This window comes from Clytia hemisphaerica, unplaced genomic scaffold (genome assembly GCF_902728285.1).
Source record: "Clytia hemisphaerica strain Z4C2 unplaced genomic scaffold, Clytia hemisphaerica genome assembly, whole genome shotgun sequence".
NCBI classification, from domain to species: Eukaryota; Metazoa; Cnidaria; class Hydrozoa; order Leptothecata; family Clytiidae; genus Clytia; species Clytia hemisphaerica.
This window is the reverse complement of record NW_027104489.1, coordinates 613,517-635,591: the sequence shown is the minus strand read 5'-3', so window position 1 is coordinate 635,591 and position 22,075 is coordinate 613,517. Positions and strand designations below refer to the sequence as shown.

The following is a 22,075-nucleotide window of genomic DNA, read 5'->3' as shown; positions in this document are numbered from 1 at the left end:
GAAAGAATTAAACAGCGTTGCAAGTTTTTCCGTTTGTAGACGGGGGAACACTATCCAGTTAATATTTTTCACTACAATTTCTGTCCAAAATGTAAGCCTTTTGAGAACGAAATTTCGTAAAACTCTCGTTTAGCTTTGAACTTTCCGTCAAGAATCACCAAAGGGGTTTGCAACACTGATTTTAAGAGTTGTCGACGACACTACCAATTAATCAGTCCTTCTGTTAATCTAAAGTTTTATGAACAACTAACAACAAACAACCAATAATATGTATTTATAACAACCGTTTCTTTCCAATAGTGACAAATAAAATAAAGAAAAGAAATCAAAATGGCACAAAATATGTTTTTATATTGGGGATCTGGTAGCACGCCATGTTGGAGGGCTATGATTGTTTTGGAAGAAAAGCAGTTATCTGGTTATGGTCAAAAATTGGTTTCCTTCTCAGCCAAAGAACATAAATCTGAAGAAATCATGAAAATCAATCCTAGAGGACAGGTATTTATCAATTACATTTAGTAGTGTAGACAAGGGGGAGGGCGCAAAGTTTGTGTAGAAGAGCAGATTTTTATGACATGGTAATTATCTTTTTGGACCTACCCCGTTGGAGGTCCTATAAATATTAACCTGTGTTCGTTCGTTCGTTCGTTCGTTCGTTCGTTCGTTCGTTCGTTCGTTCGTTCGTTCGTTCGTTCGTTCGTTCGTTCGTTCGTTCGTTCGTTCGTTCGTTCGTTCGTTCGTTCGTTCGTTCGTCTGTTACCAACTTTTCTCAGGATTGAATTATAGGAATCTTTTGATTTTTGGTACAAAGGTGCAAAATGTGACAGAGCCCGATTTTCGAAGAAAAAATTTTGGGGCAAATTTGGGCCAAAAAACGGCTAAAAAACGGGTTTTTTGGACTTTGTGAAAAATTGGATCATTAATTTTTTCTGATTTTTTGCATGAAAGTAGGGTACGTCATCATAGTTAAAAGATGGCTCAAGCAGATTTTTGCAAAAAAAATTTGTTGGCTCAAAAAACGCATTTTCATCTATAAGAATCACTATTAATAAGCATACATCAATGTTCTTTTTCAAATTACTCAATTTTTTTATGAGATAGATGTTTTTTTTTGCTCATGAGGGCTTACTTTTGAAGAATATGTGTGTTTAGACATGAAATTTTGGTTGCTTGGCGTGTTTTTATAGAAAAACTGGCCAAATTCGATATTTTTTTATAAGCACATTATCGCAATTACTTAGGTAATCAACTTACTTTTCTCGAGATTGGCTCTTTCATGCTTTATGATTTTTGGCACAAAGATGCATAACTATAAACCCGTCGAATGTGACGGAGCTTGATTTTCGAAAAAAAATGTTTTTGGGCAAATTTGGGCCAAATAACGGCTAAACAACAGGTTTTTTGGAGTTTGTGAAAAATTGGATCATTGTTTCTTTCTGATTTTTTGCATGAAAGTAGGTAAAAGATGGCTCAAGCAGGTTTTTTGAAAAAAAGGATTTTTCATCCCAAAAAACGCATCTTTATCTATAAGAATCACTATTAATAAGCATACATCAATGTTCTTAGCCAAATTACTCAATTTTTTGATGAGATAGATGTTTTTTTTGCTCACGAAGTCTTGAATATGAAAGAATATTTCAAGAGCATGGCATGAAACTTTGGTTTCTAAACGTTTTTTTTATAAGAAACAAACGGAAATTTTAATAGATCATCACTATTTGTGTTCTGAATGATTGTTTAATGGTCACGCTCACGTAGATATCAATTATAAATGTGTTAAATGCATAACCAGGTAGGTCCATAAAAGTATCACTTGTTATATTTTGAATAGATAAATTACAGTGTCATGAAAATCTCCACAAATTTTGCGCTCCTCCTGTCTACGCTACTGACGTTATCGGATAAATCTTTGTGAGATTTAATTTCGCTAATCGGGGTTTAGAATAAAATTAGAAGAATCTTCTGTTTTAGTTTTGAACTAAAATTCCTATATTTGATTTTTGACCTTTTGTAAAAACTAACTAATTTAAAAAATGAAGCTATACTTTACTATATTTTTGAAAAAACTTCTTTAACCAAGCAGAATTTTTGTTAATTTTATGTTATGTATCTCCATGTTTCAGGTGCCAACTTTCAAACACGGTGATATTGTTTTGAATGAGTCGATGGGAATTTGCCATTATTTGGAGGTACAACTAAAGAACAAATTTTACAAGCATTATTCTTAGATTTTGTCCCAAGAAAAATTGCTCAACATTTACCACCCCTCACTATATTTGCCATACAAGGAAGATTTGTATCTTGAAAAATTGAAAAGATAAAGCTAATTTGAAGAATTTCATTTTCTGATTTTGGCGTAAATTCATTACCCTTAAGTCTACCCCTAATCTATTTTCCACCATGTGGAAATCATGTCAATTTTAATAGACAAGTACTTTGAGGGTGGTTTGTTTGTACATGGTAGAGTACACTCAAAGTTGATGGACTTTTATTAACTGATATAATCAAGAGTTAGTTGGATTTCAAACTCAGAACTTCATGATGCTTTCACGCCAATCTTGAGTTAAAATTATTGACTAATAAAAAATTATTATAAATTCTGTGTAATTTTTAGAGTCAATTCAAGAATCAGGGAACGAAATTGATACCGGATAATGCAGAGAAGCAGGCCCTTGTGTTACAACGAATGTATGAGGTGAGAAAGTTCTTTTTGATTTTTTGAATGTCTAAATCAAAGTGGTTATTTGTACAATGCTTCGTGTGATGCATATTGAACGTTTTGTAAAAATGAACATGGGCCCGTCGACAGAGCTCAATTAGATACATAGCGATAAGTATGTTTTAGGCTCACATACTTCAAATGGCTCGCCGAGGCCCATTATATAAAAAAGCTCGTGAGATGCCTATTTCACTTATCGCTTAAACAAATCGGATTTTTTACAATTTTCCATCCTTCAGGTTGAAAATATCATTGACAAAGCAAACCGTAAAATCATGTATTACATATGGTATAATAAAGAAAGCTTGGATGAGAATCTACTCACTGAACGACGACAAGCTCTAGGTACAGAGCTGAAAATCTGGGAAGAATTTCTGACAAACAAGAAGTACATCACAGGGGATGAGTTCACAATGGCTGATGCATTCTTTTTCCCACAAATCGCTATCTTGGTACGTGGAAGTCTATCTTTTGAGAACCGACCCAATTTGAAACGTTACTATGAAGAGTTATCACAACGCCCTTCCATAATGGCTTCTTGGCCTCCACATTTTAAGGATACTCCACCTACGGAAATGTTCACCAAAATCTAAGAAGGTTTTTCCCTCTTTTTTCTTAGGCTAGTTATTTTTTCTTTACTTAGGGTATATTTTTGGTTGTGATTTTTAATTTTTTGTACTTTTTTTACTTTCGTTTTGTTATAAGAACTACCTTGAAATTGAAACATTTTTTCATGACTTTGTACAGTAACTGTACAGTTTTCTTCTTCATTTTCGCCTACCTAAACATTTTTCACTGAAGCTTCCTCTTACACGTCATCGAGATTTAACACCAGAAGTCACAATGGTGTAAGATTAGGTAAATGTAGTATGAGGAGATTATCTTTACATTTTGTTGTGGTTTACTACAGATTTATATTTCTTTATCTTTATTCAGTCTAACCATTACTAGATTTTCTCATTAATAAAGGACAAGCCAATCTTTTCGTGTTTTTAAATCTCATCATTCTCATTGATATTATAATTTCGTTAGCTTCTCTCTTGACTATTGTGTTTCTCTCTATAAAATACGTAGCAAACACTTATAAACCTTATTTGAAAAAAATGGTTTGCTCCTTGCATAAAGCTGTGTATGTTGTTCAAATTTATTTTATGTGTTAAAAAGTTTCTTCTTATCTTTCCTTGAATGAAAACATATTTTCTTTGCTAAAATATTAATGGAGAATCAAAGAGGAGAATGTTAGAATAGTGAGTAGGGAACCCTAACAGCCAGATATTAGGGTTGTTTGAAAGAGAAATCTTGAGAGTTTTCTGCTCGTGCTGTTTGATTTTTCATGAAAGTTGTTTCCTTCTTTAGTAAAAGATTCAGATTTGATTTATGTTCAAGAGTGGTGAAAGTTTGCATGGTGTAAATGAAAGGGCTGGAGGCTAAATTTTCTAAGAGCTTCAGAGTGTTTTGTTGAATTTTATCGGTCTTTTGGAAAAAAAGCCCATTCTTATGACTTGGGTTTCATTTCTATTATATTGATGATTTTAACTTGGAAGGAAAAATTTATACACATCACACACGATTATTCTTCTTTACTAGCAAGAAAAACTTCATTCAGAAATTTGCTGACGGTGTTAAAAATTTAATCGTAAGGTTTTGTATAACGTCTAAAGATTATTAGAGCTTTTGAAATTCCCTTTCATTCATATAATCATACGAGTTTTTTAGAGGTTTTTTATAAGAAGAGACAAAAGAAAGGTGTAAAAAAATATTTTTCGAATAGATACCTTACGATATTGCCCTGGTACTGCTTAATAGTAAATTTGAAAATTATTAGAATTAACAACAATTTCAGAACGTTTCAAAAAAAATATGTGTAATTTGATTTGGTGTTTCCCAATTTTCTTAGGATATAAAGTTGAAGAATAAGAATGTCTGAAGCATACGATACAGGCCCCCCACCAGCAGCAGCCCAATCATCTGATGGAGGGATCAGGCTGAATCCTGGTTTCATTAGGACACCACCTGGTCTCTTACTGCTGATCAATCTAGTAAGTCAACATTTTTGGCTGGAACTGATAATCAACGTTTTTAAAACCCAACAGAAATTTTGAGCTTTAATGACAATCAATAGAATTTGAAATCCCCACTTTATTTAAAACACTCTTATTATTCTATTTTCATTGGTACTTAGCCCCTTCAAGTGTTCTCTATAAATGGTCCCGAGTCACTGAGACCATAGTCCGTATAAAAAACCCTGGTCTGGAAGCCTTTTGTTTCTTTCCATTGTTTCTTACTTGAACTTGTGTCGAGAAATTAGTTTGTTTTGCTCACTTTTTAAACATGTGATAAATCTTAAACCAATCACAAGAGGAGTACTTGGTAACGTGATCAAAAACTGAGCAAATCGATTTTTATCTTTGATATTAACAAAGGGAAAAGCTAACAAAAAGTTACAACAATAAGCTTTCAGACCAGTGTTTTTTATAAGGACTATGCTGAGACAGGGATAAGGAATATTCAGGTTCTGTAAGCCCGTTTCTGGTGCTGATAATTTTAAAGTTTTCCTGATCGCACAAACTCTTTCCTATGCCCTTAGTTCGCCTTTTTATTAATGCGACAGCGAAGAGAGATTGTATCATACACTTAAGTAAAATCAAAATAGTGGTGCAAGTGGCTCTTAGTACGAGATATCGTAAAATATGCTTACTCAGCAAAATTTATTGATTTGAAAACCCAAATATCTCATGATCTCGGGATCAGAACACAGTTAGCGTTTTAAAAACAATCCCTTTATCTTTTTTTTTAAATACTGTTTGCAGGTTATTAGTCGTAAAAGTCCTAGATGGTTTGCACAAATTGATTTATATACTGTAATGATAAAATTTTAATAAACGGGGGGTCCTAGTTACAGAGATCAGGAAATTTGAAAAATAGAGAATTCTTATAAGTTCCTGAGGAGAAGGGACTAAAAAGAATTACAAAATTTCAATTAATAACCCTTATGCCCATTATTACTTTAATTAAATTCATTTTCCCCAGGTGTTATTATTTTTGTCATGGTGCATCATGGCAGGCTGGAGAGGGGAAGTACATTGGACTGTGGAAAATGATTTTGAAGGAGGAAGTGGATTTTATTTGGCTACAACACTTATTCCATGGTTTATCCTTCTCGTAGTTTTTGTTCTCATGTTGTTCAATATCCACAAGAAGATTCCAATCAATTTTCCTGTAACGGTGAGTGTGTCGTACGTTTTTGCTTAGCAGACAAAGAGACAGAGAGAGAAAGCGTAGAGGCATCCGGCTACAATCAACATCGAGAATTTTGCCTATTTCCTCGTTTTTCGAAATTTTAAGTTCGTGCGAGAAAGTTGCTTTTGGGCTATCTGTTAAATACAATCAAATATTTCCATTTGGAAGGAGTTTATAGACTTCCAGGTTATAATCTGAGCCTTATTGGACCATCTTTGAACTTTTGGATCCTCAGATCGTTGGATTGTTAAATCTCAGAGTTAAAACTCAACCCTTCCAACCTTCCTAGAATTTTAAAGACTCGCGGTTTTTTTACACAAACAATCTCTAGAGACTCTAATGCTATGATTTTTCGAATCCTTTTATTTTCCTCCTTTCTTTAGCTAATGCTTAACTGCGTTATATGGGCAGTATTACTGTTTATTGCTTCGTGTATTGTTGGAGCGAAAGCTGATAAATGGAATGGTCATAGTTCCTTGTGTGAAGTTTATGCTTGTAATCATCTCGGAGCTGCTTGTGTAAGTCTGAACTGGATTTTAAATTTCATTACATCCACTACATCAATTCCCAGGGGGTGGGGTACTTACAGTAAGCAAATGTAGGGTACGATATGTGTCGCCTAAGGGTGCCTTTTTTAGAAGTCACAACCCTAGTAATCCCCTCCCCCCCCGGGGGCATCCATCTATTTTAGACTCTAAGGGATCTTAGCTGTCCATTTTCTAACTATCTTTTATGTGGGGATTTTTCAATTGTTTAGCTCAAAGTATAGTAGAAAGTTATATTGTCTTTCCCAATGCAATTCTAGGTAGAACGCAATGAAATAGTGACATTTCTCTTTTTCACCGGGGCTGACCTATCTAACAATACAAATTCTATTTTAAATATTTCTGAAATTTTCCCAGGTTTATGATGTTTAGACCCCTAGACCACAATATCAAAATATCCCTGAAACAGGCTGAATAACGCTCATAGATTTATAAAACTCAAAGGGCTAATTGTCGGGCTTTAAGCCATCGCAGGCAAAAAAAAGTTAATATCGGCAAAAATATTGTTGCTATTGTTTTCGAAAACCCACGAAAGCTTCTTATTGGTCAACCGCTGAAATTCTATTGTAATGTCACGCGACTTAGGTAGAATTTCCTACCTAACCACGGCACACTTTTCAGCAAAAGTACGCCATCTAGTCCTTCGGGCATTATAAATCTATGGTTGGGCTTTTTGAGCAAACATGTTAAATTATGAATAACTTTTTCTTTTACAGGCTTTTGGAATTTTCTCGGTGGTTGGATTAGGAGTTCAAGCATTTTTACACTTCCGAGAATGGAGAAGTCCTTGAGCATGAAAATCCAATACTAAAAATCAATCACCAGATTTTATGACAATACTATGAGTTCATATTTTGAGAACAAAAATTGAATGAGAAGAAATAAAAAGAAGATGGTGTTTGAAATTTAAAGACATTTTATAATCAGTAACACAAAAATCTTTAGAAATGATTCAAATGGACATATTAGTCGTAGATTTTGTAAATTTAGGGCACATTTTATTTAGGAAATCTTTTTGTTGTATTTATGCAGTCGTTGTGTTCGTTCGAAAATTCACTTCAATCAATTAATATTGTATATTTAACAAATTATTGTTAGGGAAATTGTAAACATGCAAGACGAGGCTAATCTTTCGTATTGACGAAGAAAAATTATTTCTTTAATTGCCGGCTATTTTTCAAGGGCCCAATTTTTAAATTTTCAGTACCAGCGCAGGACGGGATGAAAGCTATAATATTTTGAACACCCCTGTCCCAGATAAAGTAGTATTTAGTCACTTAAAAAATGAAACATTTTCCACACTTTTTTTTCGCAAACATTATGTACCAGCACGAATTTATAACCAGATTTACCCTTATTAGCTTTACATTTACTTAACTTCATCGACATCACATTTGAAATTGGGCTACTATTTCTGAGTGTTTTCTAAGTTGGTCCCCTCAAACCGGAGAATTGGGAAGGGTAATTTTTGACGTTTATAAAAGTGCTTGAAATGGCATTTTCAATTTAAAGTTTCTTAGAAAAAAGATATCGTTAAAAGGTATCATTAAACTATATGTTCTTACATTGTTTTGTTTAATTAGATCCGTTGATGAGATTTAAGTTAATTACCTTTGCTAATTGCTGTACATACTTTTGGCATTAAAAAGTGGGATGATATTTTTCTTACTTGAAATGCGATTGAGTTGATCAAGCAAGTTTTGAGTGGAGTTATGTGAAGTATTTTGTCTTTATTGAAAATGAATATATGGCATTAGGTAAAGGTGAAGGATAGAGGGAACTTTTCAAACCAAGGGCTGGATGTTCTATATTAATTAATTTTGAAAATTAATATGGCTGACATATCTTTAAAACTTCCTGTAACGCCAAAATTTTACAATATTCACCTGTAGTGTTGCACAATCTTGTATTGTAGCCCAACCTGCAGAGAAATTGCAACACTTTTTAATTTGACTGATGAACATGGCACTGTACAGTCCCCAGTCATATACCCCTATGTCACAGACCCGCCGGGAGCCCAGAACTACTGGAAAGATTGACAAAAATTTCGTTCCCGGTGGGAAAATAACTTAGAATTTCATCCCCATTCGAAATTCAATGTTCAAAAATTGCACTTCAAAACCATTGCCACAGAATTTTTTAACCTTAGAACCTATTATCCCCACTGAGAAAAAATGTTCCACTGGGGTTGTGAGACAGGGGTGTTTTCATGAACCTTTTAGAAAAAAAGACGAGGTATTTTTGACGAAGATTTTGACTATGAGAATTTGTCAACAACCTATCAATTTGCACCCAGTTTTTAACTCAAAGGTTTACTGCTTGGATATTCAGGATAGGTCTGTGACTTCCAATCTCATAAACCCACGTCACAGGCCCGGGGGGGGGGGGGGTACTACCCTTGTCGACCGACGGGGGTGCTCCGCTGAGGTTCGAAAAATGGACCCTACGTGGGACTCGAAATTTGCGAAAAAAGTGACCCTGAATGGGACTGAAATTCCAAAATTTTCTCAAATTCTCTACTTTTTCCCTAAATTTTCCAAAAATAGGCACCCTACGAGGGACTGATTTTTTATTTTGGTGTTTTTGTGACCCTACCTGGGACTCGTGGAGGTTAAAAAAGGTACCCTGACCAGCGGAGCATCCCCGTAACCCATCTTACCCTAGTACCCCCCCCCCCTGGGGTCACAGGTTCGATTTTGAATTAGACCCCTTAACCTTCATAGATGCAAGCATTTGATGTCCACTCTATAGCAATTTAGACTCATGTCTCTTTAATGTACAAAAGACGAAAAATTGCTTTAACGATATATTTAGAAATAAATTTACAAAAATACAACCCGAGATAACCTACACGAATAGTGAAAATGGCCGAAGCACCGCCACCCTACGAAGTTGACCCTCAACCGACACAAGGATCAAGTGATGAAGGTATCAGATTAAACCCTGGCTTCATAAGAACACCTCCTGGTTTGTTACTCGTCATCAATCTTGTAAGTCTTTTTTATATAAGAACATTAGTCTCAATTTTGACGATTCACTGTAAAAAATAATTTTCTAAAAAGTAGATAAAAATTCTTAATACTAGATAAATTATCCCACTTTCAAGATAAATTTTCTATTCCGATGGGTAAGAAATTTTATCTTGATTTGAGATGGCATAGATTTTTTATCTAGAAGAATTTTCTTGTTTTAAGATTAAAACCAAGTGCACATTTCAACCTAATTTAGGTTCCTAATCTTGTTAAGATGATATTTTTCTCTAAACAGGATGATAATATTATTAGATATTTTTTCTTGTCATATCTTGTTTTTAGATATTTTCACAATAGAGATCTTTCTTGATTTAAGTTGTTGTATAATGGGAATTACCCAGTTGACACATTGTAAAGACAGAAATTGGTACCGACAGAAATGCGTGATTTTCAATAAAATTGAGTCTGTATAATTTGAACCAAAAGGCTGGTGTTTCATCTTTTCTCCGTGATTAAAATGCCGCAAAAATCTCAAGTTCGACAGACCAACAATACATCCATGGACGAATTTGAGATTTTTGGATCCTATCATCAACAAAAATAAAGTAGGCCTGTTGAAAGCCTTTCATATATACATTTAACGAACAATTAACGAAAATATTAACATGTATCATGTATACACCTTTATTTATCTGTACGCAAAAATTCCATTAAAAAACAATTCCAAGTTAAAATCCTTAGTGTATGCGAGACTTTGCTCGATGAAGGGATGGTTAAATTTAAGGTACAATAGAACTACAAAAAAGAAACCCAATTATATGGTCATTCGATTGCACTGAAAAAAAGTTTGAAAAGTACGAAAACGAACTGTATAAATTATTAACAAAATTAAGCTCTACAAAAGTTCTAAAAAACTCGATAGTAGTTATAAAAATAAACCACAAAATGAAATACACCCCTGTCTCACAGCCCCGGTGGAACTTTTTTCCTCATTGGGGATAAGAATTTCAGTGCGAATAGTTTATTTCGAATAGGGAAGGAATCAAAGTTAATTTCCCAGCAGTGGGACTGAAATGTCAGGTTTTTTTCCTACCGGGACGAAATTTTTGTCAAATTTTCCAGTTGGGCGGGGGTCCCAGCGGCTCTGTGACATAGAGGTGTCGAAATCGCTGGGTAGAAATTCTGAAGTCTTTTTACTGCATTATTAAAGCTTTCGTAATGAGAATCTTTACAACAAGTGTCTTTGAAGACGATCCGGTGCTAGATTGTCATGCATGTAGGTAATCAGCTCTGTCTGTTGGATAGTATTCGTGGAGCAAGTAAAAACATAAGAAACCGAGTGGAAGCGGCTCCACCGTCAAAATCTTGCTACCATACACGATAAACGATTTTCATGTCCTAACTTCTACCACTAGTCTTGGCATCTCAGGCAAACAGTTCTTTCTTTCTTGCGTTCGGTTGATCAGTCTCCTGTAGAAAAGGAAATTAGAATATATTAGACTTCACAAGCCAACACATCTCAAAGATAAGTAAGTGCTTCTTTCCACCTACGTTTGCTAAATGACTATGAAGAGATTTTGTACTTGGAGTGATGAAGTTGCAAATATTGAAGGTGCTGGGTAAAGAATTACAGAAATTTTCTTACCTTTTGAAGACGACTTGTAGAGATGTAGACAAGTAGATGACGTTTCCCTTCCAGGTTTGCACTTCACTTTTCCTGAAAAAAAAATACAAAGAGCTTTGATTTCAATATAAATGGCTTGTACCAGAAAAAAGTCCAAAATAGTATTCAAGGTTTTTACGCAGAAGCAAACGGGCTGCTCCATTAAGGTAGCCCGGTAGTCTGCACAATTTAGGTAGCACATGACTACAAATTGTTTCCACACTGACTTTCCAAATGTTACAGTAATCTTTCTAAGGTTTTGTAGAAGCAAACGGGCCTTTCCATTAAGGTAGCCCGGTAGTCTGCACAATTTAGGTAGCACATAACTACAAATTGTTTCCACACTGACTTGCCAATGTTACTGTTATCTTTCTAAGGTTTTGTAGAAGCAAACGGGCCGCTCCATTAAGTTAGCCCGGTAGTCTGCACAATTTAGGTAGCACATGACTACAAATTGTTTCTGCACTAACTTGCCGATGTTACAGTAATTTTTCTAAGGTTTTGTAGAAACAAACAGGCCGATCCATTAAGGTAGCCCGGTAGTCTGCACAATTTAGGTAGCACATGACTACAAATTGTTTCCACACTGACTTGCCAATGTTACTGTTATCTTTCTAAGGTTTTGTAGAAACAAACGGGCCTTTCCATTAAGGTAGCCCGGTAGTCTGCACAATTTAGGTAGTACATGACTACAAATTATTTATACACTGACTTGCCAATGTTACTGTTATCTTTCTAAGGTTTTGTAGAAGCAAACGGGCCGCTCCATTAAGGTAGCCCGGTAGTCTGCACAATTTAGGTAGCACATGACTACAAATTGTTTCTGCACTGACTTGCCAATGTTACAGTAATTTTTCTAAGGTTTTGTAGAAACAAACAGGCCGCTCCATTAAGGTAGCCCGGTAGTCTGCACGATTTAGGTAGCACATAACTACAAATTGTTTCTGCACTGACTTGCCAATGTTACTGTTATCTTTCTAAGGTTTTGTAGAAGCAAACGGGCCGCTCCATTTAGGTAGCCCGGTAGTCTGCACAATTTAGGTAGCACATGACTACAAATTGTTTCCACGCTGACTTGCCAATGCTACTGTTATCTATCTAAGGTTTTGTAGAAATAAACGGGCCGCTCCATTAAGGTAGCCCGGTAGTCTGCACAATTTAGGTAGCACATGACTACAAATTGTTTCCACACTGACTTGCCAATGTTACTGTTATCTTTCTAAGGTTTTGTAGAAACAAACGGGCCTTTCCATTAAGGTAGCCCGGTAGTCTGCACAATTTAGGTAGCACGTGACTACAAATTGTTTCCACACTGACTTGCCAATTTTACTGTTATCTTTCTAAGGTTTTGTAGAAGCAAACGGGCCGCTCCATCGCTCCATTAAGGTAGCCCGGTAGTCTGTACAATTTAGGTAGCACATGACTACAAATTGTTTCTGCACTGACTTGCCAATGTTACTGTTATCTTTCTAAGGTTTTGTAGAAACAAACAGGCAGCTCCATTAAGGTAGCCCGGTAGTCTGCACAATTTAGGTAGCACATGACTACAAATTGTTTCCACACTGACTTGCCAATGTTACTGTTATCTTTCTAAAGTTTTGTAGAAACAAACGGGCTGCTCCATTAAGGTAGCCCGGCAGTCTGCACAATTTAGGTAGCACATGACTACAAATTGTTTCTGCACTGACTTGCCAATGTTACTGTTATCTTTCTAAGGTTTTGTAGAAACAAACAGGCCGCTCCGTTAAGGTAGCCCGGTAGTCTGCACAATTTAGGTAGTACATGACTACAAATTGTAATTGTTGCCACGCATTTATGCTTGCCTATACGAAGTGTCTCATTCAAGAAAATTGATATCGTTACGAATCTTGCTAGAATATATCCCTTATGCTCTTGTGATCATTAAGTGAAACAGGCTCAAACCATATTTGTAAGATTGTAGGTAGGTAGGTAGGTTCAGTAAAGTTAACATATAAAAAAATACTTATCTTATAATCGCGTCTTGTCTTTGCTCTTCTCCCCTCAAAAAGAATCTCTTCAATATACATACAAAACTTCTCACAAAAAAAACTTTAAAAAAATGTTAAAACCTTCGTAGTGAAATTTTTCATTCAATAAACTATTCTTTTGATTAAAAACAAAAGAAGTTTTCATGCTTTAGTAAATCCTTTTATTTCGCTTCGCGCACTTTCTCTATAGCTCTAGATATTTTATCTGACCGCCCTAGAATATAAGAAATTTTATCTAATTTTAGGATAACGTACACTTTTTTCAAAACTCGAAAATTTTAATTTTAATTTAAGAAATGAGATCTTAAAATCAGTTAAGTTTTTGCCCCCGCAGGAGCGTAGCGACGAGGAGGCACTCATAGTTTCACGCATAGATATTGGACTGGAATCTCGAAATTTTGTTGCGTTTTGTCGCCCAAGCATCCCCGTACTTAGTCTCTTCCGTAAATGTTCGGTTTTTTTCCGGGACGGTAGTATACATATTTTCATAATACGTTATATGCTATTATCATTATTACATATTACAATTTTAGTTTTGATTTAGCTTTGAAAAGCTGAAGCGAGTGTTATAAATGCAAATCAATAACAGTGTATGATATAACACGAATTACAATATTACTTGTGCAAATCAAAACAAACAAAATGGCAGACTGGTTATGATGATGAGCTGATTCATTGACTGGAAAAAGTGTTTTGTATGTCAAATTTTGTTTTTTGTCTTTGAAACTGAATACTAACTAATGTAATTTAGTCAGAAGTTCACTTCAGCAATGATTTCAATTCTTTTTCCGGAATCTTTAAAGAAATTTGCTCAAGTTTTCAAATGTATATTTGATATTTTTGTTCAAACTCTAAAATTTATATTTGTCTTTTATTTTATTAATAACTACCTTTATTGTTTATAGAGCTTCTCGAGCTTTAAATACCATCGTATGGTCGTAACTCGAGAAAGTCCTTCTTAACTTAGTAAAACAAGATACCGGCAAAGTACAAAAAAGTTGAATGTATGCATATGTAAAGTTGAATTTCCAAAAGTGGTTGAATGAATGTTGAATGTCAATCAATGTAAACAAACTTTTTCTTTTGGTCTTCAAAATAGATTCACCTCACTTAGAGTTTTTTCACTGTTTTTTCAGTGTGGTAAATCTATTTCAAAAACCTGCAAAAAGTTTGTTTACATTCGTTTAACTTTACATGCGCACATTCAACTTTTTCATGCAGTTGTGATAGCCTAAATAACTTACGCTCCAGTGGTTTGGTGAAATAGCTCCAATTCTGGCTTTCCAAGTTAGGATGGACCTTCCCGAAGGCGTTTAACGCTGGTTAGACTAGGTACACAGACAATCATACAGAAACACCATAAAGCGAAAGTATATATAGCTATAAACTCAAAAAGTCTAGCTTCCTGAAGGCACGTCTCTTCATTGTCTGCGCTGCTTGGAGAAAAGATTGCATCATGAAAAAGTACTATGCATGCACTTAGGCGCATTTCAACTTTTCTCGACTGTACGTCTGAATGGACCACAATGGCATTCCTTTATTTTTCTTTTGACCAATAAAATAGAAGATTTTGTTTGAGAAGTGCAATCACAGTGTACGCAAGTGGAGACCGGGCCTTAACTAGGATTGGTTTCTATTTCGCCCTATTTAAGATGGCGCAGAACTTTTTGATAAATTTCATATGCAGTATCCTCTTGACTATTGTTTATTAGGCAAAGTTGCAATAGAGAATTGTTGAAATATAGCAGCCAATGAAAAAAACAAGCTATTTCTGATTGGTCATTGGTTACCTTGTTGATTTATTCACCACTATATATTTTGCCTACAATCTAAGATGTCTGCGGCATTATCAGAAAAGGTCTATTTAGTGAATAATAATCACGATATATATTGTTGTAAGAAAGAAACTAGGAGAAAAAAACAAACAGGAGATGTAAGCTAATGATACCATAATTTTTTAAATATATTTTTGAGAAGCTTTTCCAGCTTTTCCTTAAATTTTATTAAATTATCAAGCTGCGAATTCTTCAAGTATTTTGTTAATGGAATATAATTTTTTTTTCAAGCAAATGCTCAATCATCATCAATCAATCAATCAATCAATCAATCAATCAATCAATCAACCAATCAATAATTAAATCAATCAATTATTCCTGATTATTTTTCAATGTTTTAATTTTTAATGCATTAAAGCTTTATAAGTGCTTGACATGATCTTTATGTGGGGGCATTTAGTGAAAGCTATGACTAGTCTTAAATTGAGATGACTATCTAGCTTAAGAAAATTATTTTTTACAGTGTTCTAACAGAAAATATTTTGAATGATCGAAAGGGCTATGAGGATTTGACTTCAAAAAATGACTATAAAAATCTTGACTTCATATATTTTTTTAATCAAATGTTCATTTGCTCTCAAGGTCCTAAAGCCTATACAGTATCTGGACACTTACCTATTTCAAAAATTTCTCAGTGCGCATTGACGCTACTATGAGACACCCCTGTGTCACAGACCTGCTGGACACTAGAAAATTTTGCCAAAATCTGACTTTGATTTTATCTCCATTCGAAATTCAATGTAAAAATTTGCACTCCAAAACCATCCCCACTGGACCTTTTTAGCTTTAAAACTATAGAATTTCCCCATTGGGATTTCGATAGAAATTTTTTATCAGATATCACTACTATGTTCCAAAGCTAAGTTATAACACCCGATAAGATATTTCCAAGGAGAATAATCTAAAGGATAAAAGACTTGGAAAATGGAAAATAAAAATGTGACGAACAAGCTACAGGCTGAATGGACCTACCTGAAGATTGATGTAATAAGAAGATGGGAAAAAAATGACAACAATAGCAAGTAAAGGCAGACTAAAAATCAAGAGAGATACAAAAGATCTGAACGCAGGTTTAAAATCATCAAGGTGATTATTCTCCTTGGAAATATCAACGATGCAGAGCTTTTCTATATGGCTTTGTACCGCTGTGGGAGACTTTCGAGGGTGTAAAAAGGACCCTTCCCACAGACCCGGTAGGAATTTTTCAGCCAGTAGGGGTAAAATAACGTACTAACACTCAATGGGGATTGATATCACTAAGTTTTTAATGGCTTGGGATTTGAATTCCATAGTTTGCAGTGAGAATGAGGGGGTCCCGGGTCGGTGAGAAGGGGGTGTCTAATTGCTCGCACATATGCGGCACCATCTAAGTACCCACCTCCCCCCAGGGAAAGCTGGTGTCCTCATTGATATTCTTATAGAGAGTGACCATAATTTCCAGTTCACACAACAGTACACTTAGAAGTGTGAATTCTGTTGAAGATTTTCAAATTTGATTTCTCAGGTTCTGTTATTTTTGTCATGGTGCATAATGGCAGGCTGGAGAGGAGAGGTACATTGGACTGTGGAAATTCATTTTGAAGGAGGAAGTGGATTTTATTTGGCTACAACACTTATTCCATGGTTTATCCTTCTCGTAGTTTTTGTTCTCATGTTGTTCAATATCCACAAAAAGATTCCAATCAATTTTCCTGTAACGGTGAGTATGTCATTTTTTATTCAAACAAAAATGAGGAACTTTTTCGCGTACAACTCCTTCAAGGAGTGTCGCTTTATTGACAGACATTTTGACCAAAATGACATCATTAATTTTGGCATGTACAATGATTTTGAGGATCATTGTTGAAAAAGAAGGAAACTGTATTCTAATTCGCAATCAATTTGAGTTGCTTATAATAAACTTATAAAACTATCGATAAGGATCTGCAACATACCTTAGGGGAAGAAATTTTGGTGGATATGGCGGATTTTTCCCGTCATTTACTAAATTTAAATTATTGTATTTTTTCCCCGAAATATGTCCTACCTTAAGAGAACTTTTTTTTGGCGAAAACTAATTTTGACGAACGGTCGATTGAAATTCTTTTTTTCAATTTTGGCGAGAACTAATTTTGGCGAATCAGCGACTTATTAAATTTTGACGATAACTTATTTTGGCGAATGACTGCGTAAATCTGTTCTATTTTGCCTTATTTGAAGCTTTTTTTGTGAATTTATTTAGGCAAAATACCAAAATTCTCAATTTTAGCGAGAACTATATTTGGCGAATGGCCTAAAAAATTAATTTTGGTGGGAACTAAATTTGGCGAATTTCGAGTTCGCCCGCCAATTTCGCCAAAACTAGATCTCACCAAAATAAGTTCCTTTAAGGTATTTCAGATATTTAATGGCGGATTTTGCTAAAAGTATCCTTCATCCGCCAAATTTAATTTTTCAAGCCATCCACCAAATGAAATCCCTCCAAAAAAGTGCAGTATATACAGTATATATATGTCGAGTAGTATACAGTATCCCCGGGGGGGGGGGGGGGTACTTAGGCAAATGGAGGGTACGGTATGTGCCGCCCTTAAGGGTACCTTTTTTGGACTTCCAAAGTCCCGCTAAGGGTCGGAAAAATCAGAAAATCAAATTTCAGTCCCACTAAGGGTCGAAAAAATAGGAAAATTTCAACTTTTTACCCCCTGAAAGATCGAAATTTGGTCAAAATTTGTCAAGTTTGTCCCGCTAAGGGTCGTAAAATTCCCAAAATTTTCTTTGGTTTTCTCTTTTTTAGTCCCGGTAAGGGTCAAAAGTTCGAAAGTCGGGCGGCACCCCCCCCGTCAGCTCGCAACCCTAGTACCCCCCCGGGACAGTATCCATATCGAACACACTCAATTAACTGTACTAAATGAATCTTCAACTTCACTGTTATAGTTGATGATTAACTGTCTTCTGTGGGCAGTATTGTTGTTTATTGCATCATGTGTGGTAGCTGATAAAGCTCGTAAATGGAATGTGAATGGAGACGCTTGCGATTTTTACAGTTGCAATCATCTTGGTGCTGCAGCGGTAAGTCGTTCACTGATAGAATCAAATTACCCACACCTCCTGCATAAGATTGTAAGCGCTTGCTATAGTCATTTGTAATTTTACTGCAACAATTTTATTGCATTGCAAAAGCATTTTAGAATTTGCCGTGTTGAAATATTAAAATTTCTTACGCACTTGCAACGCAATGTAAATTGCATTGTAACCGTCTTTAAAATCTTTTCAGTGTAGCCTTAGCTTTATCAGAAAAATTTAAAAACTAGTATCAACTACCCCGAAGTGGGGTTGAATCTGTTTTTACTCTGCAAAGTAAAACGATATCAAATGTATCTGCCACTTAGACAATAAAAACGTTTACAAATCACTAACCCAACTAAACGCATTGCATTAATTAGTTTTTTTCTCTTTTACAGGCTTTTGGGTTTTTCTCAGTGGTTGGATTAGGAGCACAAGCATTTTTACACTTCCGAGAATGGAGAAGTCCTTAAATTTTGGCACAAAAATCAAACCAATACTAAGCAGAACACAAATATGCCAGAACACATGGTTAACATAGATCTAAGTTTTGTAAATTTTGAAACGTTAACATTTTTCTTTTGTAACAACTTTATTTTTTTCATATATCTGTGATATTCATGAAAATGTTTTACGGAAGCAGCCGAAAAAGACCGGGTGTTTGCCACTCATTTTGAATTTAAACAATGAAACTGGTGGCAAACGCCCGGGCTATTTTGGGTTTTTCCGTATAAAACATTACATCGTGAATATTATGAATACAATAGTGAAGTTAAGTAGATCGGTCAAATCACGACGACGAACAAAAATTTAACAGGCTAGTGAGTTTCAACCAATCAAATTTCGTATTTTCACTAGCCTATTAAATTTTTCGTCCGTCGTCGTGATTATCCTGGTTGATCATTAGTTTATTCGCCAACAAAAATCATAAAAAAAGAAATAAGTTTATACCTAAACTAGTTGATCATGATGTTAAAAAATTAAATGAACTACTGTACACACATTCTTTATAAATTGAATAAAAATGGACCCTGAAATGGTCCAAAAACTGGACTTAGACGTCGGTGACGCAAATCAGTGTTTAGATAATGACATTGAAAGGAATTCCAGTACCTTTTAGTCGTAACTCTTTTTACTCTTTTTGAATACAAATTAAATCACCACAAACGTCAACGTTAAGCCAGTCTTCTTCAGAGTTCTCTCGCCTCAAACTCACAGATATTGTTCTTGGTGTGGATTGGTTTATTACGCTTTTAGTATCTTTTAGTTGAATTTTGAGGAATCGGTGTGCTGTTTTTCCTATAATAAACGAAATTAGTGATTTTTAATTTTCTGTACAAAAACGGAAATTAGTACTTTAAACGTCGAATTATTACAAGATCTTTTTTCGAGCTAGTGAAGGAAACCATTTCATTTGAACAATTTAACTGGTTGAAAGTGACTAAATTGTAAATTGCGTAGGGGAAAAGTGACAAATTTGAAATTTTGGTCGGGGAAAAGTGACGAAAATGCCTCCAGGTGACGAAATTTTTCCCCGGCTAAATAAACTCCGACATTTTTTTCCCTGATAAGTAGATAAATTTTCCCATTTTCACCGTGAAAAGTGGCCAAAATGACTAAAAGTAGACGAAAAATTTCTAATTTCCACTCCACAAATTTTCAAAAATTACCAAAAGTTGACCCTGGCTGATACATATTTTAGAAATTAGTAAATTTGGAACCCTGTCAGATCTTCAGAGCCTGAAAAAGAAACACTGACCAGCGGCACGTCCCGGTACCCAAGTTTGCCTAAGTGCGCCCCCCGCCGCCATAGCCGCCGTCACGGGAGTACACCCCACCAGGTAGAAAACAATAAAACAATTTGGATACTCACTTTTTATGACAGAATCTATTTCCAAGAGGTTGTATTTTTTACAGTACACCCATTCATCTGGTCTGCAGAACGTTAGTGTAGGCCAAAAGGCTGTTTCCTTGAAATATTTGATAGGTCTTTGTTGAACGGTAGCAGCAGATACTGACTTTCGAGGGTTGGTTTCCTTTTCAACAAGTAAAACGTCTCTTTCTTGTGCCGAAAAGCCTGTCAATAAACTGAAAATAAACAGCCATATCAAAGATATCATTCTTATCACAATTTAAATATTGATTGATCGTGACGAAATTTTTCCCCGACATTTTATCACCCGACCAAAACTTTTACCCGAAATTTTATACCACGAACAAAATTCAAATCTAATTTTTTACACCTTTATCTACCGAAATTAGTGCTTTAAAAGTCAAATTTCAAGTTCCATTTTCGAGCTAGTGAAGGAAATCATTTCTTTCGGACAGTTTAGGCCCCCCCTGCGGTTTGCGTGAATGCGTGAATGGGCATTTTCGGTTGCGTGAATGCGTGAAAATTGAAAAAAAAAATGCGTGAATGCGTGAATTGAAAAAACTTGCGTGAACGTGAAAATCCACTTTTTGATTGCGTGAATGCGTGAATCTGGGCTATTTTGTGCGTGAAGGTGAATACGTGAATTTTCCCTTTTTTCCACCAATTATGGGTAGTTTTCCCGATTTTCCAATGTTTCCTCGATTTTCCCCAAAAATTTCTCGATTTTCTGAAAAATCGGATTATTGCGTGAAACTCGAGGAAAATTTGCGTGAATGCTTGAATTTCGAAAAAAAATTGCGTGATTGCGTGAATTGAGGGTCCGCTGGGAGGGCCTCGTTTAGTCGGGTGAAAGTGACGAATTTGAATTTTTTTTCGGGGAAAAGTGACGAAAATGCCTCTAGTTATTCGAACTTTCAGTTATTTGAACTTTCAGTTATTCGAACTTTCAGTTATTCGAAGCGATTTGTATATTCCCCTTGGGGACGATTAGTATATGTAATCACATTACGAGTGCAATTTTCGAACTATACGATACGAGTTATCATGTGATTACGAGCTATTAATCGCACAATGGGTTTCATTTCACTACGTTTTCTCCGTTAATTTTCGCGGGTTTTAATTTTAGCATTAGCCTCCGTCTCAGAACGCGGTCAGAAAATTTTGCGGATAATTTCACAGCGAAAATGCATCCAGTGAAATGTGAGTAATGTATCATGATTCAAGTCGACTGGCATAATTATACACATAATACATGTTACAAGTTCTGCCTACGGATTCTCAAGCTCGGCTATAATAAAACTGTTACATGTTAGTAGCAGACCCGACTGACCAATGTTATGTAGCAGGTTGAAACAGGAGTTTCTGCTGGAGAGATGCAGTTTGTTTTCAAGTTAAATCTTCAAAATAAAACAAACTGTGTGGGTTTCTTTACTTCCAAACAACCTACCAATAGTTTTGGAACACTTCATAATAAAGGACGATGGCTCTTCTTGTGGATTGGCTTTCTGATACCCCATATAAACACGATGTGACATGAAAGTGAAGAGACATGATTTGTTGGTTTTTGTTTGATTTGTTGACTCATATATCTCATGGCAAATGGGATAGCAAATGACTTTTCATGTATTGCTTGCTCTACATATACCTGAAACCTCTAACTTTGAACACCTCCAGAATGTTTAAAAAAGCATTTTACAAGATAAGTTTAAATTATAATTTTCATGGAAACTTTTAATCGACAGATTTGGCTTGGCGTCAGTTTTGTTTGGTTGATGTTTGGTATCGTGATCATTAAAAGCAATGAAATGCCACACAGTCACTCTACACATGATGCCTCCAGCCATGATTGGTATCAGAATGTTGAAAAAAAAACATTTTACGAGAAATTGTTGATAGAAATTATATTGACTTATTTTTACAATTTTGGCGGTGTGGGTTTTAGTTGGTTGATAATGTTTACACTGTGGGATGGTTTTCAAAAAACTGTTATATTGATTGTTGTTTGTTGGAATTGATTACCAAAAAAAAACTTTTTTTTGATAAATACTTTATTTTTTTCATGAATCGAAAAAACCATGTGGATAGTATGTCTTGTAGTAACCAATGCAGTGTCTGTTTTCAAATTTTGAAAGCTCTACATGTTTTTTTTTTTATAAGCAAGTGTATGCCCCTTGGTC

At 35.2% G+C, this 22,075-nt stretch overlaps 2 protein-coding genes and 1 long non-coding RNA gene across 5 annotated transcripts; all 3 read left to right on the top strand.

Moving 5' to 3' along the window:
- The first annotated feature begins 276 nt into the window (after window positions 1–276).
- LOC136821587 (glutathione S-transferase A-like) lies at window positions 277–3,456 on the top strand. The gene is made up of 4 exons (XM_067077812.1): window positions 277–498; window positions 2,124–2,189; window positions 2,615–2,695; window positions 2,959–3,456. The coding sequence occupies exons 1-4, from the start codon at window positions 331–333 to the stop codon at window positions 3,310–3,312; spliced, it is 669 nt and encodes a 222-aa protein (XP_066933913.1). The 5' UTR covers window positions 277–330; the 3' UTR covers window positions 3,313–3,456.
- Window positions 3,457–3,813: 357 nt separating this feature from the next.
- On the top strand, window positions 3,814–19,022 carry LOC136821588 (plasmolipin-like). 3 transcript variants are annotated; one of them, XM_067077814.1, is made up of 5 exons: window positions 3,814–3,848; window positions 4,617–4,758; window positions 5,750–5,944; window positions 17,897–18,031; window positions 18,424–19,022. In XM_067077814.1, exons 2-5 carry the CDS (start codon window positions 4,639–4,641, stop codon window positions 18,496–18,498), a joined length of 525 nt encoding a protein of 174 aa, XP_066933915.1. In that variant the 5' UTR covers window positions 3,814–3,848; window positions 4,617–4,638; the 3' UTR covers window positions 18,499–19,022. The 3 variants fall into 3 exon arrangements, with proteins under 3 accessions (XP_066933915.1, XP_066933916.1, XP_066933914.1); XM_067077815.1 differs by lacking the exon at window positions 3,814–3,848 and adding an exon at window positions 4,306–4,355; XM_067077813.1 differs by lacking the exons at window positions 3,814–3,848; window positions 4,617–4,758; window positions 5,750–5,944 and adding exons at window positions 9,290–9,494; window positions 16,488–16,682.
- Window positions 5,962–7,658, top strand: LOC136821590 (uncharacterized). The gene is made up of 2 exons (XR_010848766.1): window positions 5,962–6,477; window positions 7,221–7,658. It is a non-coding gene; the product is annotated as an uncharacterized lncRNA (long non-coding RNA).
- Window positions 19,023–22,075: the final 3,053 nt, after the last annotated feature.